Consider the following 23,792-nt stretch of genomic DNA (forward strand, 5'->3'; position numbering starts at 1 on the left):
GCTGCATTTGCTACTGTAGCAGTGCTGTTCCTCTGCTCTGTTACTGTCCCATGTCCTCCTCCACTCCTGTGCTTTTGTCCTCATTCCCTTTTAGCCCTCCATAGCTTTCTTCCTTCCTTTCTTTCCCTGTCCCACTTTCTCTGTTTTTTATCCTTTAAGTCTCTCCTTCATTTCTCCAAGTACTTGAATATTCCTCTTCTCCAGGCTGTTTCCTCCCTCTCCCAAGCTCTCATACCTTCTGAACAATGTGCTTTTGTGTCCTGCTGAGAAGCTGTTGTTTTACCTTTCCCTGGAGGGGATGGGGAGGGAAGGCAAGGACCTGTGAGCAAAAAGACGCCAGCTTCACTGAAGACCACATGCTTGTGTCTAGCTGGTGTGTCAGCCATTTTCTGGCTGTCCCTGAGCGAGGTCGAAAGTGTCAGGACTGTCAGGGCAGAAGGAAGGAGAGGAGAAGACCAGAGATTGGCCAGAGGTTGGCAGTGTCTGCCTGTCCCTGCATTTCATGTGGCTGGCAGGGGCTGTCCCCTCCAGGGGAGTTGCCAGCCACACTTAAAGCACACATGTGGAATGTCATGGCCTGGCACGGCAGCACCACGAGCAAGGGGAAGTGCGGGGTCTTGGGATGGGGGTTGGAAAGGCTGGCACTGGAGGGAGGAAGAAGAAAACAGCAAATGAGCAGCAGAGGAGGACTCAAGTCAAACTTGATGTTGGTTGATGGAGCTGTACGGGGGCCAGGGCTGGCAATAGGGTTGTCCAAGCCTTAGCAGAATTGTCAGGAGCGTACGTCCATCTTGTGGCTTTCTCTGGTGCTGTCACTGCAAAGCAAAGGGTCTCTTCACTCTCATTCCCACCTGTCCACACAAATCAGCCGTTCTCAGCACCACTAGGACGTGAGGGCCGTACCAGCACTTCCTAGTCCTTTCACCACCCACGTTCACAGCTCCTGGTGTTCCTGTGTGCAATGTGTGCGTCCCCCTGCACCAAGTCTCCTCAGTCCTGCAGGGAACAGGAGCCTTGTCACTGGTGCCAGCAGCCATACCATCGACCCTTGCAGAAACCATCCTGCCACGCTGCCACCCATCCTGCCACACAGCCGGCCCTCCTCAGCCCAAGGACATCAAAGACATGAACCTCAGCACAGACACTGCCAGGGCTCTGCTTCTTCACTGCACTGAAGCTCGAAGCCACGTCCCATCACCTTCACCCTGGGCTACAGAACAGTAATATTTATGACTTCTGGGCCCAGCCAAGGGTTAGGGCAGAGACACAATGCTGCTCTGCTTAAAGAAAGCAAAGCAGACCCATGCAATACAAGAGAGAGACTTTCCTTTGCCTGTAATGTGGGTTTTAAGGACAAGGTTTTGTGTTTTGCTCTGTAGGTTTAGGAATTTTTATTTCTTTGTAATAATGTGGTTTTTACACCCTGCCCTGTACTTTCTTGTCGGATCATAGACTACTTCTAAAGGATCCATAAAAGCTTGCTAAGAAAAACAAGCTCAGGTACTCCTCACTGCCATCTGCTCATGCCAATATTCTACTAACATCCCGTGTACCTACCAGGAAGTCTACAGACGGCAAATACAAAAAAAAAAAAATCCCACGTGGCATGACAACGGGACATACTATTGGGAAGAAGTGGCTGTGAATGGATAAGCTGGGAAAAGTCTGGACTGAGCACCACCAGCTGACTTCCAGGACGACCACAGCAAGTCAGCTGTCCCCTGAGATATCCCGAGTGATATTGCAGAGGGGAAGAGTCTGAACCTTACACCAGAGATGCCCACTCAGCTCTTCAGCAGATAAGCCGTTCGCCAGAAAAACTTTGCTAAGCACGGCAAATCCTGGACAACTTCCACCGAGGCAACCACGGCAGCGAACAGGCGTGGTTGCACCGAGCAGAGAGAGCCAGAGGAGCGAGCAGGGCTGCGCGTAGGCACCAGTGTCTGTGGTTCGTTGTGCGGCCGGGCGCAGCCGCCCCTCGCAGCGGCCATTAAAGCAGCCGAGCGCCGCCGCGCTTCCGCCTCTCTCCCTCTCGCTTCCGCCGCGCGCGCGCCGCGGGGGGCGGGGCCGGGCCGCGTGTGACGTCACTGCCGTCGCCGGGTCAGGGGCGGGGCCGGCGGGGCAAAGATGGCGCTGAACAGGAACCACTCGCAGGAGGGCGGTGTCGTCATCCCCAATGCCGAGAGGTACCGCGGGGCCGGGCGGGTGCTCCTCGCCCCCTGTCCCCTCTTCAGGGCCGGGACGGCGGGGCCCGGTGGCGGGAGGTTCCCGCTGGAGCGACCCCCGGTTCCTGCCCGGCCGCGCAGGCCCGGCTCGGCCCGGGCTCTGCGTTGCTGAAGGGCTCCCTGGCAGGGTGGGGACGGGCTGGGGCGGGCAGTGGGGAGCAAGCTTGTCTGGAGTCCGTAGAGCTGCCCCGTCCTCACCGCGGAAGCTCGGGGGCCCTTAAAGCCGCTCCATCGGGCGTCCTGGGTGAAGACTGTGGCTGACATCGCTTGTTAAAGTCAAGGAATTGGGGCTTTTTTAGGGTCACGCACTTAGTGACGCCAGAGAGGCAGAGACTGCTTGAGGCAGGAGTCTTGATCACTTGAATTCGTAAGCAAGGAACTGGAATTCAAAGTTCCTCTGCGCGGAGAAGCATCTCTCCATGGAAGCACAGCCGGCTGCTCAGCGCCCCGAGCAGGGATTGACAGACCAGCTTAACAGACTTGGGCTTCAGTGCAGTCGTGTTTGGGTGCTCCCAGCATCCTGGCTAGGGAAACGTAGAAACCCGAGGCCCAGTAAAATATCGAAGTAAAAGGATCAAAGGAGTTGGGTTTGGGTCTGGTGATCAATAGGAAAATTACACTCGAAAAATATGCTCCATCTTGTGTTGAGTTTGGAGCTGACCTCTAATACTTCAGTCAGGAAGGTCCTCTGACATGTTGAGCTCGTGCCAGTTTAAAGGAGTTTTCTCTGTCCTTTGAATCCTGGGCTGCACCAAAAGCAGTGGCCAGATGGTCAGGGGAGGTGATTTTACGTCTGTATTCCACTCTGGTGTGACCTTACCTGCAGTGCTGCATCCAGCTGTGGGGTCCCCAACATAAGAAGGACATTAAACTGTTGGAGCAAGTCCAGAGGCCGCCATGAAGTTGGTAAGAGGAATGAAGCACTTCCTCTATGAAGACAAGCTGAGAATGTTGGGGCTGTTCAGCCTGGAGAAGAGAAGGTTGTGTGAAGACCTCATTGCAGCCTTCCAGTATCTGAACAGGATCTACAGGGAAGGCACAGAGGGACTCTTTGTCAGGAGCTGCAGTGCTAGGACAAGGAGTAATGGGTACAAGCTGAAAGAAGGGAAATTTAGGCTAAACATTAGGAAGAAATTCTTTACTCTGAGGGTGGTGAGGCACTGGAAGGGGTTGCCCAGATGAGCTGTGGGTGCCTCAGCCTGGGCAGTGTTCAGAGCTGGACTGGATAATGCCTTGAGCAAACTGATCTAGTGGAAGGTGGCCATGGCAGGGAGGTTGGGACCAGGTAATCTTTAAGATCCCTTCCAAGCCTTAACATTGGCTTGAGATCATAAAACCATACATTCTTTGAGGTGCTGCTCAGTCACACGTGAGGGCAGTGTGGCTCCACGGGGTGCACAGCCTCCTGTGACAGCCCTGGACAGGCATGCAGGTGCAGACCGGTTCAGCAGCCTCGTTACTCTCTGTGGTGGTGGCTGCGTGTTATTCGCTTGTGCGAGTAGCTGCAAAGCAGTAAACATTACAATGACTGCATAGGAATTCTTTCCAGTGAGGTAAAAATACGTGAAATGCTGCTACAAGACGTGACTGGGGGAGTGCTCTGTAAAGTTGGTTGTATTTAGCTTAGCATATATGTTTCCCCCTTGCATTTTGGAAATGGAAAAAAGCTTTGCTGTCTCGTAAATCTGTCCCTTCCAGCCAGTCTGAGAATCTCCATCTAGCTCAGCTATGAAGTAGTGTCCCAGTAGAATTTCTTGGTCAGGTTGTTTTTTCTCATCAAAGCTAGACTTTTCACTAGTCTTCATTCTTGGGTAGCTGCATTTTTCATATACATCTACAACATTCTTCTCTAAAGAGCAAACTACCTGAGACTATAGGGTATTTGGTTGTTTTTCCATATGGTGGCCCTGAAGATTCCTCCCTTCCCCAAATAATTGCACAGTTTCCTGACTTTATTTGACTTCTACAGTATGCTGAGCAGAATTCATAAGGATTATTTTAGATCCAGCCGGTTCAGGTTTGTGTTGGTTTGGGGTTTTGTCACTTTGTTTTTCATGCTCTTGAACCATAAAACACCTTGGAGTCTTCTGCCACTGTAACACACTGAAGGTTTATCACCCTCGAGGTTCTTTTGTTTATTCTGCAGATTTTCTTACTATGTGGTATGTTTAGATCTGCACAGTAGACTCAGTGAGATGCTTTTTCAAGATGACTAATTTTTTTCTGAAATTATATTTCATTTTTCATGCAGCTCTATACCCCTGACCCTGCAGTGTTCACAATTCTCATCTGGGTTTGTGTCACTAGGAAACTCTGCTCATGTTCCCATAGATATCCAATAATATCTTTTTTTGCTGACTTTGCTGACTCATTGCTTCATTTCTTAACTTGGTACTGTTTACTACAAAAGCTGCTTAAGTCACGTGAGGCAGGGTGAGCAGTGCGGGTTTCAGTGCAGCCACTTCCTCAGTTAGCACAGTGGGTGTGGTGTCACGGCAGTGCTATTTTCCAGTGCAGTGGACTTGATTTGAGCATGGACTGGGGAGAGAGGATTGCTCTGAGAATACACCTTGGCGCATCAAGGGGATGGTTCTGACAGCTCAGCCCTTTCTGTGCCCTGATCTTTGGGCTGAGGGTCTTTGTGTGTAGAGTGGAATTCCTCAGTCTGACACCTTTGGGGATAGAAACCCCCCTGTATATTAAAGGTGCCCTTGTTGAAGGAGGGGCTTGTCTCAGATGAGAGGATGAATTCTTCCAGTCCGCATAAATCATCCCTCTCTGTTTGAAGTCAAAATGGCGGGGCCCACAGCAGAACTTCGGGATAATATTCAGAGTTTTGCTGTGCTATTCCCTTCCCTGTGTGGTGAGGGTATGTGTCAGAGCTGTTACCAAGTTTGTCTCTCCAATCTGTCTGATTTCTTTCTGCAGTGTCCTTAAACAGTGCAAAGATGTGGAGCTGTCCTTCAGTGACGTGACAGGCAAGCCTGAAATCTTCAAAGGCACCAAGAAAGGAATGCTGTATCTCACCCCTTACAGGGTAAGTCTGATGCCAGGAGGGTTGCATCTTTCTCAAGGGATCTTGTAAACTTTAAACCAGAAACCTAGTTGATGACAGAAGAAGGGATTTTTGTTGTGGAAGGGACCACTGACAGCACTACGTAGAAGGAAAGGTGGAAATGGGATAGTTCATACCTATGTCATGATCCCAGTCACCTACAAAGGCACATGCAGCCCTGGAAATCACTGTCTAGATAATATATTTCATGTAATGTGTCAGTCAATGATACTTCCTCTGCAGACTCTCATAGATTATCCTTAAAAAGCAGAACAGTAAAGCTCTGTAAATGTGCCGGTGTGTTTTAAGTGGTTTATTATTTTGGAATATACATGCCTCAGGTGAGTGAGCCATGTGCCATCAAATCTGTTTGGGATCCCCAGTGTTAAAGCTGTGAAATAATTTAATGCTCACTCGTACTAGAGGTTAAGTTACCCTCTTTTTGGATGCTGATACAATGAGACCTCCATCATGACTCTCTCTATTGAATTCAAGTAATTCAGAAGCATTCCCTACTGTCTTGCAGGTGATCTTTGTGTCCAAGGGCAAGGACCCTATGCTGTCCTTCATGATGCCATTCTATTTGGTGAAAGGATGCTCGATCGAGCAACCTGTTTTCTCTGCCAATTACATCAAAGGACAGATCCAGGCTGAGGCTGGAGGTACGTGCCAGTGCTTTGTAGACTGAACTCTTCCAAGCATCACAAGGCCATTTTTGCTGAACACCAGACCAGTTTATGTGCGCAGGAATGGCAGAGTAGCTGTGGTGGTATAGCTGGTGTGTCCACACTGGGCTAACTCCCCTCTCCTGCGCTTTAGGGCACTGCTGCCGTGTTACTTCCTGCCCGCAGGCCAGGGACTGACTTGCCCAGGATGACTTTTATGTAATTCTTTAACTTCTGTCTTGCTTTTGTGTATCATGTTTACTCACTTTCCCAATGTGCTTGTTTTTCTCCTTCCTTTGACCTGAAAGGGTGGGTAAGTGGCCAAGGCACCAGTCCATGCTATTGATAAACAGAATTAGAATTAACAACCAATTCTGGTTTTTGGGAAGTCAGGAGCCCCTTGGGTATGGTTTGCATGGATCTGGGAGTCTGCTGTCCGTCATTGATTTAGCTTTGATCCCAATTTGATAATGAAGCCACAGTAACACTTCAAAGAGGTGTTTATGACCAAAGATGGGGAATTGCAAAAGATAAACAGGGATTGGAAACATGGCTTTTGGTTCAAATTTCTTCCCTCTTCAGCCCTTTCATGTGTATTTTCATAGCATCTAAAGTGTTTATTCTTTTTGTTTTCTGTTTGTAACAATATCTTAAAGTGACTGGGTCATCTGGATTGTGGATCAGCCCACTTTCTTGGGCTGCAGCCATACTAGGACAGTGATTTTATAGAGGTGAATCTCCAAAGGAATGACTTTATCCATGATGGACTCTTCTGATATTATACTTTATTTCTAGTTTGTCCCCAAGAGACTATCTCTCTTGATATGGATTTAATTGTTAGACAAGGAAAACCACCAAAACTCAAAGCACCTTCCACCCAAAAAAAACACCGAATCCCAAAAAGCCCTAGGAAAGCAAAGCACTCTTACTTGCCTTGCAAGACATTGCCTACTTGATTCTTTTTCCCCTGAGAAATTGCTGTTATACCTCAGCATTTAATAATCTGTCTGAGCTTCTGTGTGTCAGTGAGATTAAAGATGTTGCATTTTATTTAAATCCTAGCTTGAGTTGCAGATCCTGATCTGTAGTTCACTGAGGATATCAATAAAACTTCATCTGAGGGCTTTCACTTAATATCCTCAGTGAAATAAATGCTCCATCTTTACACTGTTCTTTATTAGGTTCCATTAAACCTTTCAGGAAAGAACAAAATAGCCTTGTATTCAGAGTAGGCTGCTTCTACATGACTATACCTTTCAAAGGGTAAAAAAATAAATTCCTGATCGTCTTGAGATATTATTTTGGGGGATGTCTGATAGCAGTGTCATGACTCTTTCTTCCTGGCAATAAGATGCTAAATAGTTTTGAAATAAAGAAGAAAAAAAATAGTTGAAGTATAAACAATTTTGCTGTCTTGGATTCAATTCTAATTCTCTCTCCTAGGTGGCTGGGAAGGGCAGGGGACATTTAAACTGACTTTCAACAGTGGAGGAGCCATTGAGTTTGGACAGCTGATGCTGAAAGCTGCTTCTAGTGGTAAGGGATTTTCAGATCCCGTGGTTCCCCCATGGCTGGCTGAGCTAGTAAGCAAATTGTGCCCGATCTGAACTTCATGGGAAGGGGGGTACCCTAGGCCCTCTTCCACAGCAAAGTTTTTTTTTTTCTTTCCAGGGGAACTTTTGGTTTCCCTTTCAATCCTTTTTCTTTATTTCATCTTAGTGCTTTGTGCAGTCAGAATGTTCTGGGGTTTGGGCTTCTGAGATGGACCACTTTTTTCTACAGAACCTTATTTCTACTGGAAAAAAATTGAAATATGTGATGGTGAAAATTGCTTCACTTAGCTGCTTCTCTCAGCTCAGTTCTAAAATAGTGCAGTAAGATGGGGAAAGCTAACATGCACATTTGGAGAGGAGAAAATAGGTTTTAAAAAACAATTTATTTTTAAAATTTTCAAATGGAGGAACAAGAACTTTTTTTCCTGATAAAGTTTTGGGTTTTTTTTAAATGTGTGTTTTAAAATGTACTTGTTTTCAGAACGAAAGTATATTAAAAAATGAAAACACACTGTACTGCTACTTGCTTTAGAATGTTTTTTTCTTCAAACAGTGGGAGCTCTGTGGTGGGACGGGGACCTGTGAGGTTGTATTTTTGCAGCTGGTTTCCTTCAGCACTCTGTGACTAATGTTTCTTAGGCACAGTACTATGCCAGGACTATATAGTGAATCTACATAAGGGGAAACAGTTCTGCATTAACAGGACTATTTATATTTTATTCTCTACATTTAGTTTTAAGAAAAGATGTCTGGCTTACTAAACATGTATTCCTTAGCTTCCAGTGGCGTTCCTCTGCAGAACCCTGGCTATGGATACACCCCTTTTCCCGGAGGATATGCACCCGCCCCGCCTGCCCCCGGGGGCTACTCACCTGTTCCGGGAGGCTACGCTGCCCCTCCGCCCCCAAGCGGACCTTATCCCTATGCACCACCTCCAGTGAATGCCTACGGACCCGCTCCACAGCCCACGGCATATCCGTACGGCCAGACTCCAGGTTCGGAAGTTGTGTAATGACGACTGTGTCTGATGTTAGCTGTGAAGAAATGACAGTGCTGTGGTGAGGGTTACTGTGAGGGTTGCTGTAGTTTTGTCTCCGTCAAGGATCCTTGTCCTTGCAGAAAGCTGTCACATGCTATTGATCACACCCATGTGTCGCTATAGTTCTAGCTACATGAAAATGTGGTTTGCAAATTGTGCTGCTGCTTGGTAGAGAATTACTGCCTGCTGACATGACAGGCTTTAGCAAATTATCAAATCTCTGCTGTCTGCATCCCTGCCAAGCCTGGAGAGCTTCCCTTACCACTGCTCTCGTCCCCAGCTAATGTACTGTCAGGCCTGTGAGCTCTCTGTCCCATGGTCTGTGGTCCAAAGCATCAGCCTGGTGTTGTCTTTTTCAGGTATTTACCCACCACTTCCAAACATGAACCCCGTGTACATGCCACCTCCACCACCCTACTCTGGGGCTCCTCCTGCAGGACCCTCAGCTCCCCCAGCCTGGGTGAGCCCAGGAATGCCAGGTAAATGGGATTGGGCAGTTGCCAGGGGCTGGGTGCAAATGGTACCTGGGGTCTTGGGCTGAGGGTGGCATGGGCACAGCATGGCGTGGAGAAGCTGTTGTTGCAAGAGCTCCAAGTCTTCTGTAGGGAGCTGCTCTGCCTTGCCCTGCACAGCTTGTGGTCAGCCCTAGCCACCTTTCCTGAGCTGCTCTGAGTTCTAACCCAGCTTGCTGCAGTTCCTCTTGGCTCCTCGGACCTTTGTTGCCTCCTTGGAAGAGGTGAAGCTGGGGAGAAGGCTCTGGGGCTAGGGCCATTACCTCAGATATTTAAGGTGGCTTCTTTTCCTTCCTTTCCAGGAGGCAGTAAGGCCATGGAAGCAGCTTCCAGTGCATATTACAACCCTGCCAACCCACACAACGTGTACATGCCCATGGTGAGTACCATGCCTGGTCTTCATGTGCCTACTCCCTCCTCTGTCACTAGCAGAGATGGTGCTTTGCTTTCTTACAAAGTCTAGTGTACCTTCATGTTGAACATGCCCAGAGTATGCATTTCTGTGGGAGGGAGGCTCCCATGAGGAAGACTGGTGAATTTTTCAGTTAGCAAAGGAGGAAGGCCTTAAGATTGATCCATTAACAGCCATTTACTTCCTGTCTTATTCCTAAAGGCATAACAGACTTGCATGGGCACAGAGAAAACACAGAGCTCTCTGCATCCATTGGGCCTGAAAATGAGGAGAGTTAAAGAAGAATAGGTCATTTAAGGACGATGGCATGTGGGTTTCTGTTTTGCTTTCTTTCTGGGCTGCATGGAGACAGGGAGGTCTCATACTGTTCAGTCAGTGGCAGCCAGTAGGTTGTCTGTAGCCTCCATCTGGTACGTGGCAGTCTGGCTGTGCCCCTCACTGCCTTGCTTGGCTCTGGCAAGCTGGAGACTGATGGAGCAGCAAAGCTGGCGCTCAGCCCAGGGTTTGCTGTCTGCTGGGTCAGAGCTATGAGCTTCAACAGGGACAAAGCCCTGGAAGGGAAGGGAGAATGGCATTTAAAACAGATTAAATGATCCATTTGCAGTAGACCGTGTTACCTGGTTTTGAGGGGACTTTTCCTAGAAATGTTACGGAGACAGCATGAGTCATGGAACATAGCTGATACTACAGAGGAATGGTGTGATGAAATGACAGCTTAAACCACAGAACTTGGTTCTGTCTGTAGCTCACCACAGGGCACTCATTTCTGGTGAGCCAAGCCTGGCAATGCCTGGGAAGAGCTGGTCATAAAACAAGCATGGTTGTTGACTCTACTGTATCTCTTTCCAGGATCAGCCACCTCCTTATGCACCTCCTGAGGATAAGAAGAACAACTAGCAGAAGGAAATTGCAGCCAGCCTCCCACATTCTCTCTCTCTGAAGACAACTTGGCTGTTAGTCCCCCTCAAGTTAGCATATCTCTAGATCTCTCTTTCTCTACAGTAGATATAGTGCTGGGCAGCTGAGCACCTGCCCTCATTAAACATTGAGTCAGTGGCAATACAAGGCAGGACAACACTTTCCTACTTACTTGCTTTATCTCGTGGGGTCGAAGGATTAACCTTTTGCCCTGCCATTGGCTTGAGGAGAGAGATGGACTTATTAAACACTATCACATGACTAATCTAGGACTAAAATATGAAGGCTCTGGGATCTTGTTGGAGTAAAACAACTTGGAATGCCAAACTTTTGACTTCTGAAGCACCATCCAGGAGGAAAGGTGTAGAGAGCTAAGAGGTTCCATGCACAGATCCTCTGGTGCCCTATAAAGGAGTTAAATTTCCTTAAATTCTAGGGCAGTTCAGTGTGAGATGGGACTTTGGAAATCCTGTATTGTTTTGGAAGTGTGTGGCATTCTGGACTAACAGTTGAGGGGTCGTGACCTTAGGAAGTGCAAAGAGATGCTGAAGCATTTGGCTACCCAAGAGGGAAAGGGATGGGTCCCAATCAGCCATTGAATAGAGAAGCAAACAAAGCCATTGAATAGAGAAGCAAACAAAGGTGTGCCTCAGGGCAGTGAGCTCATGGACTGGCAGGCCTGAGGATCAGTCTGTCTTTTCCCTGTCCAAGCAGGCCCCATATCTGTGCAATGATCCTGTGTCAAGCAGCGTTCCTCAAGCATAATGGAGTCAAGTGAGCATAATGGAGTCAAGCACTGCACAGGAGGCTGCCTGCCTTGGAGCAAAATATGTTACATAGGCAGATGACCTGGCACAAGCCTTGTCAGGAGACAAGTCCTGCAGCCCTGGCTCCCTCTGCTGAGCAAACTTGTGCTGTGTGCTACCTCCACAGGGGAGAACTGGCCTTCATCTTTTCCTTCAGCTGCTGGAGCCAGGCTGTGTGTGCCCACACCTGAGCAGCATGGGCAGGTGGGCACTGTAATGCCAGAGCTGGTTGTTTACAGGTGCAGTGCCCTTGGCTGGGAACTGCTGTCTGGGTGGGAGTTACTAATGCTTGGCTCTCTTGCAGAGACTCTGGCTGCTCAGCCACAACCTTTCCTTTTTCCTTAGGACATAGTGCATTAAAACCTGAAGAAAGTCTTTAGTCTGGAGGAGACCTTTGTGATCCTTTACATATAGGGTGACTGTACTTCTTCCTACAGCCTCCCTACCTTCACAAGGAGGGGGAAGGAGTGTTTTCCCTCTTACTTCCCTGTATGGCAGGGCTCTCCTGCAAGTCAGGTTTGCACAGCTTAAAAGTATGAATTCCTAAAGCAGTTCCACGTGGGGGGAAGTAAGTTTCCTTATCTATAGACACTTTTTCTGACTTAAGAGATATTCTAACAACTCTGTATTTAAAAAAAAAATCAACCATGAATGTTTGTAACTTTTTGAATTGCACTTTAATAAAGGAGTGTTGATATCTTTATTTGCCAGTTCAGTGTTTTGTGTGTTTGTTGTGTTGACCTTAATTCTTGCATACTGCACAGAAGGCTGGAATGATCTACAAACACTGCTGCTGTTCCCTTGGGTCACCTATGGGTCAGTACATCTCTCTCTCTGGTATGTGGCTAAGCTGGACCTGGAATCAAGTAACTGGGGGGAGTGAAGAAGGTGGGGCTTATCCCCTTGCTGCCTGGAAGGCTGGCTAGTGCCTGTGGTTATGCCCAGGTATCCAGAAGTGGCACATATTCATGTCCCATCACTGCATGTAGCAGGGGCCATGTTACCACACTGCTATTCATCTCAGCTGCATTCATAGCACCTCTTCTATGTACATTACACCAGAGGAGGGGCCTTTACAGTCTTTGAAAGAAACTCCTCACCAGCAATTTTTTTCCAGCAATGGAAAAATAAATCTATAATAAGGAAAATGGCACTTGGCTATAGACTGTAAAATCTGCTTCCACTTGTACCAAGGAATGTTGCTGCCCTGCTGAATATGAGCTAACTACTGGAAATCCATTTCCTACTCTGCATCAGTCCAGTTTCTGACAGGAAACCAGTTCTGTTTCCTAGCATAGTTGCTCCTGTTTTGAGGTAATGGCCCTGTAATCCTACATTAACCAAGCAGCTATAGCTAGCAACACATGAGACAGAGTCTATGATCTACTTCCCTTTATTTCAATCAATTTGTCTCAATCACTCCCCAAGAAAAAAGCCAGCTTCTTGTTTTGTTAGCAAGTCCTCCCTTACTAGAACTGCAAGCATTGTGTTCAGTATCTTGACCTTGCACCTCAAAGAAAGTTTCTAGAAAGGTCCAGAATCAACCATTTGGTCCTTCAGGAACCAGTGTGGACAGATGACCAGGAACCCTCCCACAGCTGAATAGGAATAGAGAATTTTTTTTTTCCTAATCCAGTCTGAGGCTTAGTCTTGTCACCTAGAACTCTTCCATGGGTAGTCTGCTCTATGAAGGTGAAGCAGTTGAGGGCTTTAGAGTGTCCTGACACTCACTTTTAGTTTATTAGTGTAGGCTCCTCCTCAGGATAGAGCTGTGAATGCAAAAGCCCTTGGGAGAAGAAGCCTTTCCCTGAGACTCCCTGAGTTTTCAGCCTGCTGAAGTAGGATCTGACCCTCCTTTTATCAGAAATTTTCTTCTAGAGAAAGAAGGATGCAACTTTCAGCTTGGAGGCACCTGTGACCAGCTCCCAACCCAAAAGACCACCTCACCTGAGTATCAGCATCTTCCTGCCAGCACTCCTACAAAACATGCTGTGACTCTGCGGTTTTTGGTGTGTACCACAGCACAGCTCCTGGGGTCATGCATGGCTCATGGAGATGTTTGCTGTGCTGTAAACTTCTACCAGAGGGGCTTTAATACAATGCTAGCACGCACACTGGGGTGCAGTAGTGCTGCAAGCAAAACCTCACTGCACAGGGCCATTATGCCTGCGAGAGCTCTTGGTCCTGGTGGGGATACATGGGAGGGATGCAGCCCAGCTGACAGTTCCTTATTCTAAACCAAGCTGATTATAGCAAAAGAAAGAAAGTGACCAAGTCTGATCCGTGAGGTTAATGCCATCACACACCTCGGGGGTGAGGCTGGGGAAAAAGGGAAAAGGGGATGTCACAGCCCCAGGAGATACTAAAGCACCCAAAACCTTTTTACAGGTGTAGTTCAAACACCCTCTGCAGCAGCCAGTAGTACCCAGCTCAAAGCAATGATGTTGTCAGGTGTCAGAGCTGACAAACTTCAGTAGTGGCAGACTCTGCTTGTATGGCATCTTCCACAGGAGGATCTCAAAAGGCTTCACAATCACCGAGGCACGATGCTCTGCACACCCTTAGGCAGTGGGTAACAAGATTTCCTGGTTTACGCAGATGGAGCAGACATTGTCAGGCTGGTACCAGGGGATGGTCACTGCCCAGCATTGCTGGGCTCAGCAGCAAAAGGCACTTGTGCAGTGAAGAACCACATGCTTTGGGGTCTCACAGCTCACCCTGGCACTGGGCCCTGTCACAGAAAGGCTGGGCGGTAACCCTCACCAGGGGCTTGCTGTCTGCCAACGTGCCAGGGTTGTACCGGGAGTGCCATGGGACGGAGATACCACATCACCACCCCCGAGGGGTTAATAACGACTGAGAAGTTATCTGCTGTTTTTAAGGTTCCAATGATCTTCCCGACATACACATCTTGTACCTGAAAGAGAGAGATGGAGCTACCAGCAATTCCAGACCTTTCATCTTGGGGTCCAGCTGTGGTCACAGACATGGAATAGTGGGAAAGGGCACAGCAGTGGGCAACAGAAGAGTGACCCAGTGGGCAGCTGCTACTTGATCCCAGAGGTATGGAGTGAGAGTACTCCCTCTCACCTCCCCAGAACACACAGAGATAAGGGAAGAGGGGGATCCATGTGCCATGGGACTGCCCTGCTCTGCAGCGTGTCACTGGGGCTCACCTCATACACAGCATTCTCAGGGAAGTGGAGCTTGGCCAGGCTGGTGGTGTAGCGGAAGGGCATATCTGTCCTCTGGCTGAAGAACACAAGGGCGCTGGCAGCCTGGGACAGTGGGCGCAGAAACACCTCGATGTGGGATTTCTCCTAGGGGTGGGGATAGGTGGGTGAGGCAGAGTTGCTAGGAGCAGTGTAACTTCTGACTTTGCCCTGTGGGGCTGCTACACCAGCAGGCCCACAACTCCCACAGCTCTCTTGTTCCTGTTTCTCTGCATCACTTCCCCCTCCCTCCTTATTTTGATGCTCTGTGCTACTTCTGTCTGCTCTGTCTGCAGATGCTTCTGCATCTGCTTTCCCCCTAACCTTGACAATCCTGCGCCCCTGGATTCCCAGGGGATCCTGGTTGATCTGGATCATCAGGCGGTTCTGCAGGATCTCCTTGGCCCTGGGGGAGATGGTGCGGAGATCCGTGGACATGAGGAGCGGAGCTGCCATCACTGTCCACAAAGCCATTTGGGAGCGTGACTGCTCGTAACTAAGGCCGAAGTTTCCAATGATGAGCTGGAGGGGAGACAGTGAAAAGATGGAAGAAGCAGAAAAAGGTTAGAAACTCGTCTGCTTGTCACCCGTGGTGATGCTGCTTCCTGATGGGAGGGAATGCCCAAGGGAAACCTCACACACTTTTGCTTCCCCTTAAGTAGTCCACCACTGCCATCGGGAGATCTCATCCCTGCTAGCAACATACACTCAAATGCACTCATTAACACCCTTTGTTTCACCACCATTTGCCCTCAGGCTGTGCAGGGAAGGACAAGAACACCTGAAGAACTTGAGAGGTAAATTCAAGTGGTGAAGGGTTCATGGCAACCACTGTGGTTTTTCCCACAGCTTAGCCAAGGGCAACACCAGCTTTGCCTCTGCAAAACAGGTTGCTCCTGGAGCTCTTTCTTTGCCCTGCCCCTAGAAGAGGATCCCCGGAGATGCCCTGGAGATCCTCATCCCCAGACAGGGTCAAAGCACCCATCACCCAGCCGCACCATGTCCGGATCATTCCAGTGACCGGGGCCAGCTGCTGGCTGCAGCACATCCTGGTTTGTGAAGAACCAGTCCACGATGGAAAGTACACTGTCCCAGGAGTCCTGGATGTCATCATAGTTACGCCACAGGTTGCAGATCTCTGCCAGGATGGTGTAGTTCACCTGAGAAGGAGAACAGTGTCAGGCAGGAGAGGAAAAAGAACTGTTCTGCAAGGTGGGGCAGACAGGGGCAGCACTGTTGAATTGTTGAGAGCTGCACTGTCCAGCAAGTATGTAAAAGACAGAGGAATCTGGAGAAGGGCAAGGAGGGAAGGGTGAGGAGGCAAGACAGAGTCATATCCCACTATGTCTGGGTACACCCCAGTACTACAGGATGTCTGGCAAAACAACCAGAGAGGCCATGGGGAAATCTGATAACCTATCAGCTACAAGAATGAGAGCAGCTCAGGACTGACTCAAAAAGTGAAAGCGGAAACACGTGAAAGCAACCAATTCTCAAGAAATATATACTAGGAAGATTATCCTATTTGAAGCACTGAAACCAGACAGGACTGTCTCACAAGAAGACTGTCAGGACGAACCCCACACCATCTGATTAGGGTGGAGAGGGTACACTCCAGAGCCTTCTTCCCACAAACTCCCATCACCTAGCCGTATTGGGACCCCCAAGCATCCCTGGGTGCTTGGCAGGAAGGCCACATTACCTCTGGGACCTGCAGCACCATCCAGGGGTGAAAAATTAAGTGGGGTGTAACACTCTGCTACTGGTGCTCCAGCAAGAGCTCCTCCAGGGCACAGGGGACATGGGAACTTGCCAAAAGAGAGGAAAACCCATACCTTGGGGGGAAGACCCCCCTGATATGCTGGCCAGCTGCAGGAGTAGACAATGGGGCGGCCTGTGGCGTTCAAGGCCCTCGCCATTTCTGGGTATCCTTAGGGAGAGAAGATGACAACCAGTGAAGGGAGTGGCTGGCAGCAGCCCATGTCCCAGTAGCAGCCTTTGTCCCAGCCCACCCAGCAAGGGGAATACCAGTCTAGCCTGGCTCCCTTGCTTACACCAGCTCCAGGGCACACAGACTCCTGCCTCTTTTCCCAACAGTTGCAATAGGAGGCACAAGGGAAGAACTGGCTGCCCAGTGTTGCTGCAGAGGGCCAGCTGCCCCATCCCAAGCAGTGGGGAGAGGAATGCCAGAGGCTGGTGAACTTTTACCCTTTGCCTGCTCCTCTGCAGACGAGTAGCACCCATCCAGCTTCAGCATGTCCACACCCCACGCTGCAAAGGTCTGGGCATCCTGCTTCACATTTTCCAACATGGTGCCTGGGTAGCCCCCACAGGTGAAGATGCCCAGGTCACCATAAATGCCCAGCTTCAGACCCCTGGCATGGACCTGTGAGGAGAACAGAGCTGCAAGGAGCAAATGAAGGGAATCCAGGGTGTCTCCCAGGTACCAGCATTCTCTTTTCCTTCCCAGCTGTCCCACCATACTGGCATGGGGACAGAGATCCCCGGTGGCACCCAGCAGGCACTCACATAGTCAGCCAGAGCCTTAATTCCACTGGGGAATCTCTTGGGGTCGGGAACCAGCTGTCCGGCCGCATCCCGCTGCTTGGCAGCCCAGCAGTCATCAATGTTGATGTACTCGTAGCCCAGCTCCCTCCAGCCATCCTCTGCCAGCCGGTCTGCCATCTCCAAGAAGAGCCGTTCGCTGTGGATTGAGGAGGCACGGCAGGCTGAGACCCTGCGACCCTTGTGCCTCAGCAGGTGAGGTAGGCAGAGGGATGTGGGGGTTAACTGGGGGCTCTGGAGGGCTGCTCCGAGCCATAGGAGGGTCTCCAGCGCTCCCATTTAAATCCTATTCGTCTTTATTGACCTCACCGAGGGGGAAGCGTTTCCCCGACTGCCTGAAAAGCCTGCCCATATCCTTCAGCTCTGCGGGCTCTTCGGCCCAGCACCGGGGCGTCTGAGCCTCCCGCCTCCCATGCACCATCCACCCCGGGGTCCCAGGGACGCAGACGGTGCCAGAGCCATCCCGCTCCTCAGGTTCGACCTGACCGCGCCCCATCCACTGACCTGATGCAGTTGCGGGGATCCGCCTGGCAGTCCACGTTGCAGCGGAACCTCTCCCAGGACATCCAGCCCATGGGGGGAGTGCGCGCCAGCCCGTTCTCCAGGGCCACGGAGGGCAGCGCCAGGGCCAGGGCCAGGACCAGCCCGCTCACCGCCACCGCCTCCATCGCTGCCGCCGCGGCACAGGGCGGCTCGCCGGGCCCGGCCCCGCTCACGTGATGCCGTCTGCATCAGCTGACGGACTGACGGACTGACGGACTGACGGACTGACGGACTGACGGACTGACTGACTGACTGCCCACGCCCGCCGCCCGCCCGCCGCCGCCGGTACTGCAGCCCTGGGCCGTGCCAGTGCATTAATACCGCTCCCGCAGCTGCACCCTGTCCGTGCTGCACCCCACTGCTGCTGCACCCCGTAGCCGGTGCCCGTCAGCACTGCGCCCAGCCCGTACTGCACCCCATTGCAGCACCCCGTAGCCGGCACCCTGTCACCGCCGCCCCTGTGCCTGCTGCACCCCAACAGTGACTCTGGGAGCCGAGGGTTTAGGTTCCCCCCCAGGTTGCGACCCTGCAGAGGTGTCGGGCTGAGGGAAGGGGTGCGGGAGGACGCGGCCCTGCTCCGGCCGCGGTGTCCCCGGCCCCCCCTCTCCCCCCTGGCCGCCGGCGGGGCGGTGCTGCCGGCGCGGCGGGACGGCCCCGGCGGCCGTAAGGAGCCTTCCCCCGCCCGGCCGCGGCAGGGCCGGGCTGCCCCGCACCGCCGAGCAGCAGCGGCCGGAGGTGAGCCGGGCCGGGCAGGGGCCGGGGTCCCGCCGTCGCAGGGGAGGCGCTGGGCAAGGGCCGGGCGGCGGCGGGGCGGGAGCGGCCGCGGGGCCGCGGGGGTCGCAGGCAGGCGACGAGCTCACACACGGAGGGGCGCAGGCACACACACAGACACGCACAGGCCTGCGCCCGCACACAAAGACACAGAGCCCAGCACGGCACACGTGGGACCCCCACAGCCCCCTCGCGTCAGGGCCGGCCTGGGCCGCCCCTGCTCTCCGCAGCCCGAGTTTGCCCGGCTGGAAGCTCCCCAGGGCAGAGCACCTCCAGGGAGCAGCCTTTCCTTGTGTCTGATCGGGGTCTTGGGCATTTTTCAACTGGCGTCCGTGCCCCCATGTCCTCAGCTGTGCCCCACAAGCCCTTTTGGGAGAGAAGGGCTCCAGGAGGGATTCTGGAAGTTGCTCAGCAGTGGGGAGCTCCTAGCATCCAGGTCTGTCCTGGGAGTGGTGGCTGTGGTTTGTTTTCTGCATATTTCTGTGTGTAGAGTTTTAGCGGTTGGAAATCCTTTGGTAATTGAACATTCCACAAAGGTTGTGCTTGCTCTGTCCTTCAAGGCTCTGTCCTCCTTGACTTGCTGAGTCGCCTGCCAAAGGGCCTCCACAAATGGGGCAGTGACAGCTTCTGCAAAACATTTCTTTTTTTCCATTAATAAACCCAAAACAAACACAGGAGCTAGAAAACAAACCCACAGGAGCACTGGCCTGAGCTGGGATAGGGCTCAGGCTTTGAAGCAAGTGCATGTTCCCCCAGTTTTGGTATCCCACTTTCCAGTGCAGCTTGCCTGCACTGAGGAGCCTGGATTTCTGAGGTGGGAGTGACGCAGCTCTTAGCTTTGTCAGTCCCAAACTGTTCTGGTTCTTAACTCCTTCTTCTTCATTCTTTTCCTCCAACAAAGGATGGTGCCCATCACGCTGAAGCCTGGGACACCCTCAGCTTGGAAGCAGCCTGGCCAAGGAAGACAGCGAGGGTTTGCAGTCTGACCTGCACAGCTGGTACGGCACCTAGCACCCCACTGCTGGGGAACCTGCTGGAGCTGGGAGTTCTGCTGCCAGGAGGGCTGGTGGGTGTGGGTGGTCCTGCATGGAGACAGGGAGCAGGGAAAGGGGACAGAAATTTAAGTTCCAGAGCCCTTGGGTCTGAAACACTCTCCTTATCCTGCCTTCTAATAGAGAGCAAAATGAGTGCCTTGCAGGCAGAGAGGCAAATTTCTTTGATGCGCCCCATTAAAAACCAGCAAAGTAGGTCACTTGTGGAATAAGAAATGAAACAGTGGTGTTGGCGTTCGCAGGGAAGGCAGGTGTCTGGGTGGTGAGGCTCTGGTAGTGACCTCCTCTGTGCAGCAGTGAGAAACCAGTCTGCCCTTTGTAGGGGTACCTGCGGGGTTAGACACTGTCCTGTGTCAGTGGCTGCTGGAGTAGGGGCTGCAGGAGTGGCTGCTTTTCCCTGGGAGCAGGATCTGGCCTCTTCTGGTGGGGCCAGTGACATGCTCCTCACACCAAGATGACCTCTTCCCCCTCTCTTCCTCTGCTCCTAGGTGGGGCGATGAAGCTGAATGAGCGGAGCGTGGCCCACTACGCCACCTGCGACTCGCCTGCCGACCACACCGGCTTTCTGCGCAAGCGGGTGGAGCGGCACCACCACCATGCCCACCACCATGGCACCTCCTATCAGCGCCGCTGGTTCGTCCTCAAGGGCAACCTCCTCTTCTACTTTGAGGAGCGGGAGAGCCGGGAGCCCGTGGGACTGGTGGTCCTGGAGGGCTGCACCGTGGAGCTGTGCGAGGCCGCTGAGGAGTTTGCCTTTGCCATCCGCTTTGATGACGCTGGTGCCAGGGCTTATGTGCTGGTGGCTGACGGGCAGGCTGCCATGGAGGCCTGGGTGAAGGCACTCTCACGGGCCAGCTTCGACTACATGCGGCTGGTGGTAAGGGAGCTGGAGAAGCAGCTGGAAGAGGCCTGCAAGAGCTTGGCCGCTTGCCGTAAGTCTCCACAGAGGTCCTCCTCTGGCAGGAAGAGGCATCTCTCCAACCCTGCCTTGCAGCCTCTCCAGGAGAAGCCCACTACCCTGGAGAATGGCTACTCCACATGGAGTAGTGGTGGATGTGTTGCCGGAGGAGCCACCTGCACTGACCATGAAGGGGGGCAAACAAAGCCCCCGCCCCTGCCTCCACGCCGGCGCTCGGCCGCCAGCAGTGCCACAGGATCCCCGGCACCTGGCCTCTCACCAGCCATGCTGGAGAGCCCAGTGCCACCGGAAACCATCTGCTTCTCCAAGCTGCACAACTGGTATGGGCAGGAGATTGCAGTGCTGAGACGGGAGTGGCAGGAGAGGCAGAAGAGGGGACACCCGTGACTGGGGGCACAGGACACAAGTCACTGGCCAGCTGATGCCCAGCAGCCTGTTCCGCTTGCAGGAAGAGTGAAGTGAGGGACGCTGCTTGCCCCCTGCCCTCATGAGTGGCTGAGTGTGCGACGTATGTATGCTTCACTTGGGAGGGACTCAAATCTCCTCTGAACCTCACAATTAACTTCTATGAGGCTTTATACAGCCAGAGAGTGTGTAATACCAGGGGAGCCACCTTTGCTTAAACTCTCTGCTGGAAATAGGAGCTGCCCAAATCAGCACATATGCAATGAACCTCAGCCAACAGGCCTGGCCATTTGCTGTCCTGACATGGTGGATGCTCTGGGTGTTTCATCCCCTACCTCTGCTTCACCACTTTTTTTTTTGTTTTGTTTTGTTTCTCAGTGTGGAAGTTTGCTTTTGGTCAGTGCTTATTACTGTCTGTGGTCTTCTGCCAAAGTCCTTCTGCCTTTGTTCTTTTGCAGCAGATAAGGCTGGGCTCTTATGAAGTGCCTCTGACAGGCCACTGGCCCCGGCGCATGCCTCCAGCCTTGTGCCTCTCTCACTACAGGACATGCAAGCCACTGCAGCTGTTGCTGGCCCAGCAGCTGGGGCTTTTGCATTGGTTTTTTACTGTGATCTGCACTAACCCTTCTTTCAGCTAAATCCTTCAGGATGTGGATATCATGGTCTTGCAACTATCTCTTTGTGTGCTCATACTCAACAGCAAGCTTGAAATGGAGACACAGAACTTGGCCTGAAGCCACGGCAAGGACACCAGAAGCTCCCCAGGGCTAATCTGGACTCTGTAAAGCAGTAACCAAGCTTGCTAATATCTCTGGCTCAAGGTTTCCCTGTTCCTATACAGGGATGCTAAAGACTCTTTGCCTGGGCAGGTGTAAATTTCTCAGCCTTTGCTTAGACCACAGCCCCTTCAAAGTGCCATACAGGGCTCAGTCAGCTCATCGGGCTGCTTGCCCAAGAGGGTGTCCAGAGCCACACTCCTGCAGGGCCTCTCAGTGTTGTGGCTCTGCCCAACTCCTGGCAGTGCTGTGCAGTTGGAGGAGAGGCTTTGAAGGGTGGGGAGGGAGAGAGGCCTGGTCTCAGGAGGAGAAGTGAAGGTGTGGGAGTGAGTTATGGGTGTTGGCAGTGTCTGAGCTTGCCTCTCCGGTGTTAAAGCCATGTCGCTGCCTTCTATCAAGTCTGCACCTGGTCTGCGGCGCTTCCCTCTGATTTCGTGTCAGCATTGCTTGGCTGATCTCTGCAGCACATCCTGTCCTCCCAGCGGGCTGGGAGGGCAGCAGGGAGGGCATGCCTGTCACCTCACTGTGGAAACAGTCTTGTTCATCAGTAGGTCAGAAACCTTGGCCACAAAGCACACGGTACAAGCAGGTGGGTGCCAAGTCCAGGGACTAGAACACCCTTGGGATGGGGTTTAAAAATCTCCCTTATCTAGTTGCATGCTTCCCATCTAAAAACATTAAACCTGTTTTTATTTTCCTTTTTTTTTTTTTTTAAGAGCTTTGCTAGGAAAGCAAAAGCCCATTTCAGATCATGACTGGCTGGAACCTTTCTGGACTTAAACGCACTCAGCTTCCTACTTTACAACAGCCTGTAGAGATAGCCAATGCAGAAATCAAATTAATTCTATTAACTCTTGGTGCCTTTTAAACATGTCTCTGGTAGTTTTTGATGATGAGCTTCCAGCCTCCTGTCTATTTATGGCTTGATGGTACATTAGAGGAAATCAGATCTTAAATTAGATCTTACAAATTACTTTGGTCAGTGAGAATGTAACCTTCACTTGTGAGTAACACAATCCAGGCCTCTCCAGTTTGTGGTTGTATTACTTCACAGTAAGGGTCTTCAAGTTTGGGAGGATTATTTTTGTTCAGCTTTTGTGAAAACAGTTCAGAAAAATCGGGAGCAGGTGGCCATGGGGCAATGCCCTGGCTTCATCAGCAGCTTAGCTGGTTGGACATAGGGGCCATTTGTGTCTCCCTACCCTGCTGCTTGAAGAGTTCAGTACTGCAGCATTCCTGGCTGCAAATGTGTCCCTTTTCCCATGCCAGGACAGCAGCAGCAGGGGATTGCACTACCTGGTGACTCCTTGCTCTGAGCATGGGTATTTTGGCACCAAGGTCAAATTTGTCAAGCATTTTCCTGTGGTTATTTTTTAAAATGTAATACAAAGAGATTATTCCTGATGTCTCAGATTAACATAAAGCAGTATGAAAGACTCAATTTCCAAAACAAATCAAAATGTAGTGGCAGTTCCTACATGAGACCCAAGAATTGGGAGTGACTTGAAAGGGAAGATAAATTAACAAAGCCAGTTCTGTCAGAACTGAAACTGAGACAGTATTATTCATTTAAGGGCAGTTTCACTTTTAAGAAGTTTAGTGTGTTTTAATAAGCCAGGATTGTGCTTGTAGCACTGCTGAAGAGCTTATATTTAATGCTTTAATCTGTCCCATTCAAATGGCACAATTTCCATGCTACCTACCTTTGCTTAGCCCATATCCCAACTAAATCCCACATCCTGCAAATGAGGCACTGCGCTCTGCTTTCCATCTGATCGTGTTTAGAGTAATTTTGCGTTTTATTCTGCAGTGCTGACAAGAAAATGGCTGAATCCTGATCCACATTTATGCTCAGCGCAGCCATCCATGCCTGGGCCTTTGCTAGGTCTCCAGAGCACTGCGTGACTTTGGATGTACTTGATCAGGGTTTCCTCACCATCCCACTGTTGTAGCAGCCGTGTTGGAGCCTTGCCCAAATCTGTATGGGAGTACAGGTTTTTTAATGACCACTGCCACTTGCTTCATTAGGTAGGAAGCACCTGAGTCCTGCGCTGCCTCCTCAGAGATGGAGGCTGTCAAGCCAGCCCAGCTGAATTGGTTGTGCTGGCAGTGCCTTTGAAGCAGCCTCCAGGCAGGAGGTCAGGATTTCAGCTTCCTGAGGTCGAGCCTTCAGCTGGCTAATGGAGCAGCCTGTGTGTCATTCTGCAGGCAGAGATTCTTACAGGAAAGGCAGAGTTTTCACTGCACATAAAACAAGCAGCAAAATAACACTGATTGCTACCCAGGGGTTTTCTCCAGTCGTTCAGATTTGGACTGTTTCACCTCCTGCCTCCAGTTTCCCTTTTTATTTTTAAAAATAGAGAA

General features: G+C 51.1%; 3 protein-coding genes across 3 annotated transcripts; 2 read left to right on the top strand and 1 right to left on the bottom strand.

Annotated features, from left to right (window-relative positions):
- Positions 1 to 2,039: 2,039 nt before the first annotated feature.
- Positions 2,040 to 11,895, top strand: WBP2NL (WBP2 N-terminal like). Its single transcript, XM_068191422.1, has 8 exons — positions 2,040 to 2,186; positions 5,154 to 5,262; positions 5,807 to 5,942; positions 7,389 to 7,481; positions 8,275 to 8,493; positions 8,897 to 9,016; positions 9,352 to 9,428; positions 10,311 to 11,895. Exons 1-8 carry the CDS (start codon positions 2,128 to 2,130, stop codon positions 10,356 to 10,358), a joined length of 861 nt encoding a protein of 286 aa, XP_068047523.1. The 5' UTR covers positions 2,040 to 2,127; the 3' UTR covers positions 10,359 to 11,895.
- Positions 11,896 to 12,562: 667 nt separating this feature from the next.
- On the bottom strand, positions 12,563 to 17,645 carry NAGA (alpha-N-acetylgalactosaminidase). Its single transcript, XM_068191423.1, has 8 exons — positions 17,467 to 17,645; positions 16,927 to 17,101; positions 16,606 to 16,783; positions 16,233 to 16,327; positions 15,396 to 15,557; positions 14,722 to 14,919; positions 14,362 to 14,505; positions 12,563 to 14,102 (listed from the first exon to the last, which is right to left on the bottom strand). Exons 1-8 carry the CDS (start codon positions 17,628 to 17,630, stop codon positions 13,920 to 13,922), a joined length of 1,299 nt encoding a protein of 432 aa, XP_068047524.1. The 5' UTR covers positions 17,631 to 17,645; the 3' UTR covers positions 12,563 to 13,919.
- Positions 17,646 to 18,210: 565 nt separating this feature from the next.
- On the top strand, positions 18,211 to 22,279 carry PHETA2 (PH domain containing endocytic trafficking adaptor 2). Its single transcript, XM_068191390.1, has 3 exons — positions 18,211 to 18,240; positions 19,178 to 19,274; positions 19,817 to 22,279. Exon 3 carries the CDS (start codon positions 19,825 to 19,827, stop codon positions 20,632 to 20,634), a length of 810 nt encoding a protein of 269 aa, XP_068047491.1. The 5' UTR covers positions 18,211 to 18,240; positions 19,178 to 19,274; positions 19,817 to 19,824; the 3' UTR covers positions 20,635 to 22,279.
- The last annotated feature ends 1,513 nt before the right edge of the window (positions 22,280 to 23,792 follow it).

This window comes from Anomalospiza imberbis, chromosome 5 (assembly GCF_031753505.1).
Source record: "Anomalospiza imberbis isolate Cuckoo-Finch-1a 21T00152 chromosome 5, ASM3175350v1, whole genome shotgun sequence".
Taxonomy (NCBI): Eukaryota; Metazoa; Chordata; class Aves; order Passeriformes; family Viduidae; genus Anomalospiza; species Anomalospiza imberbis.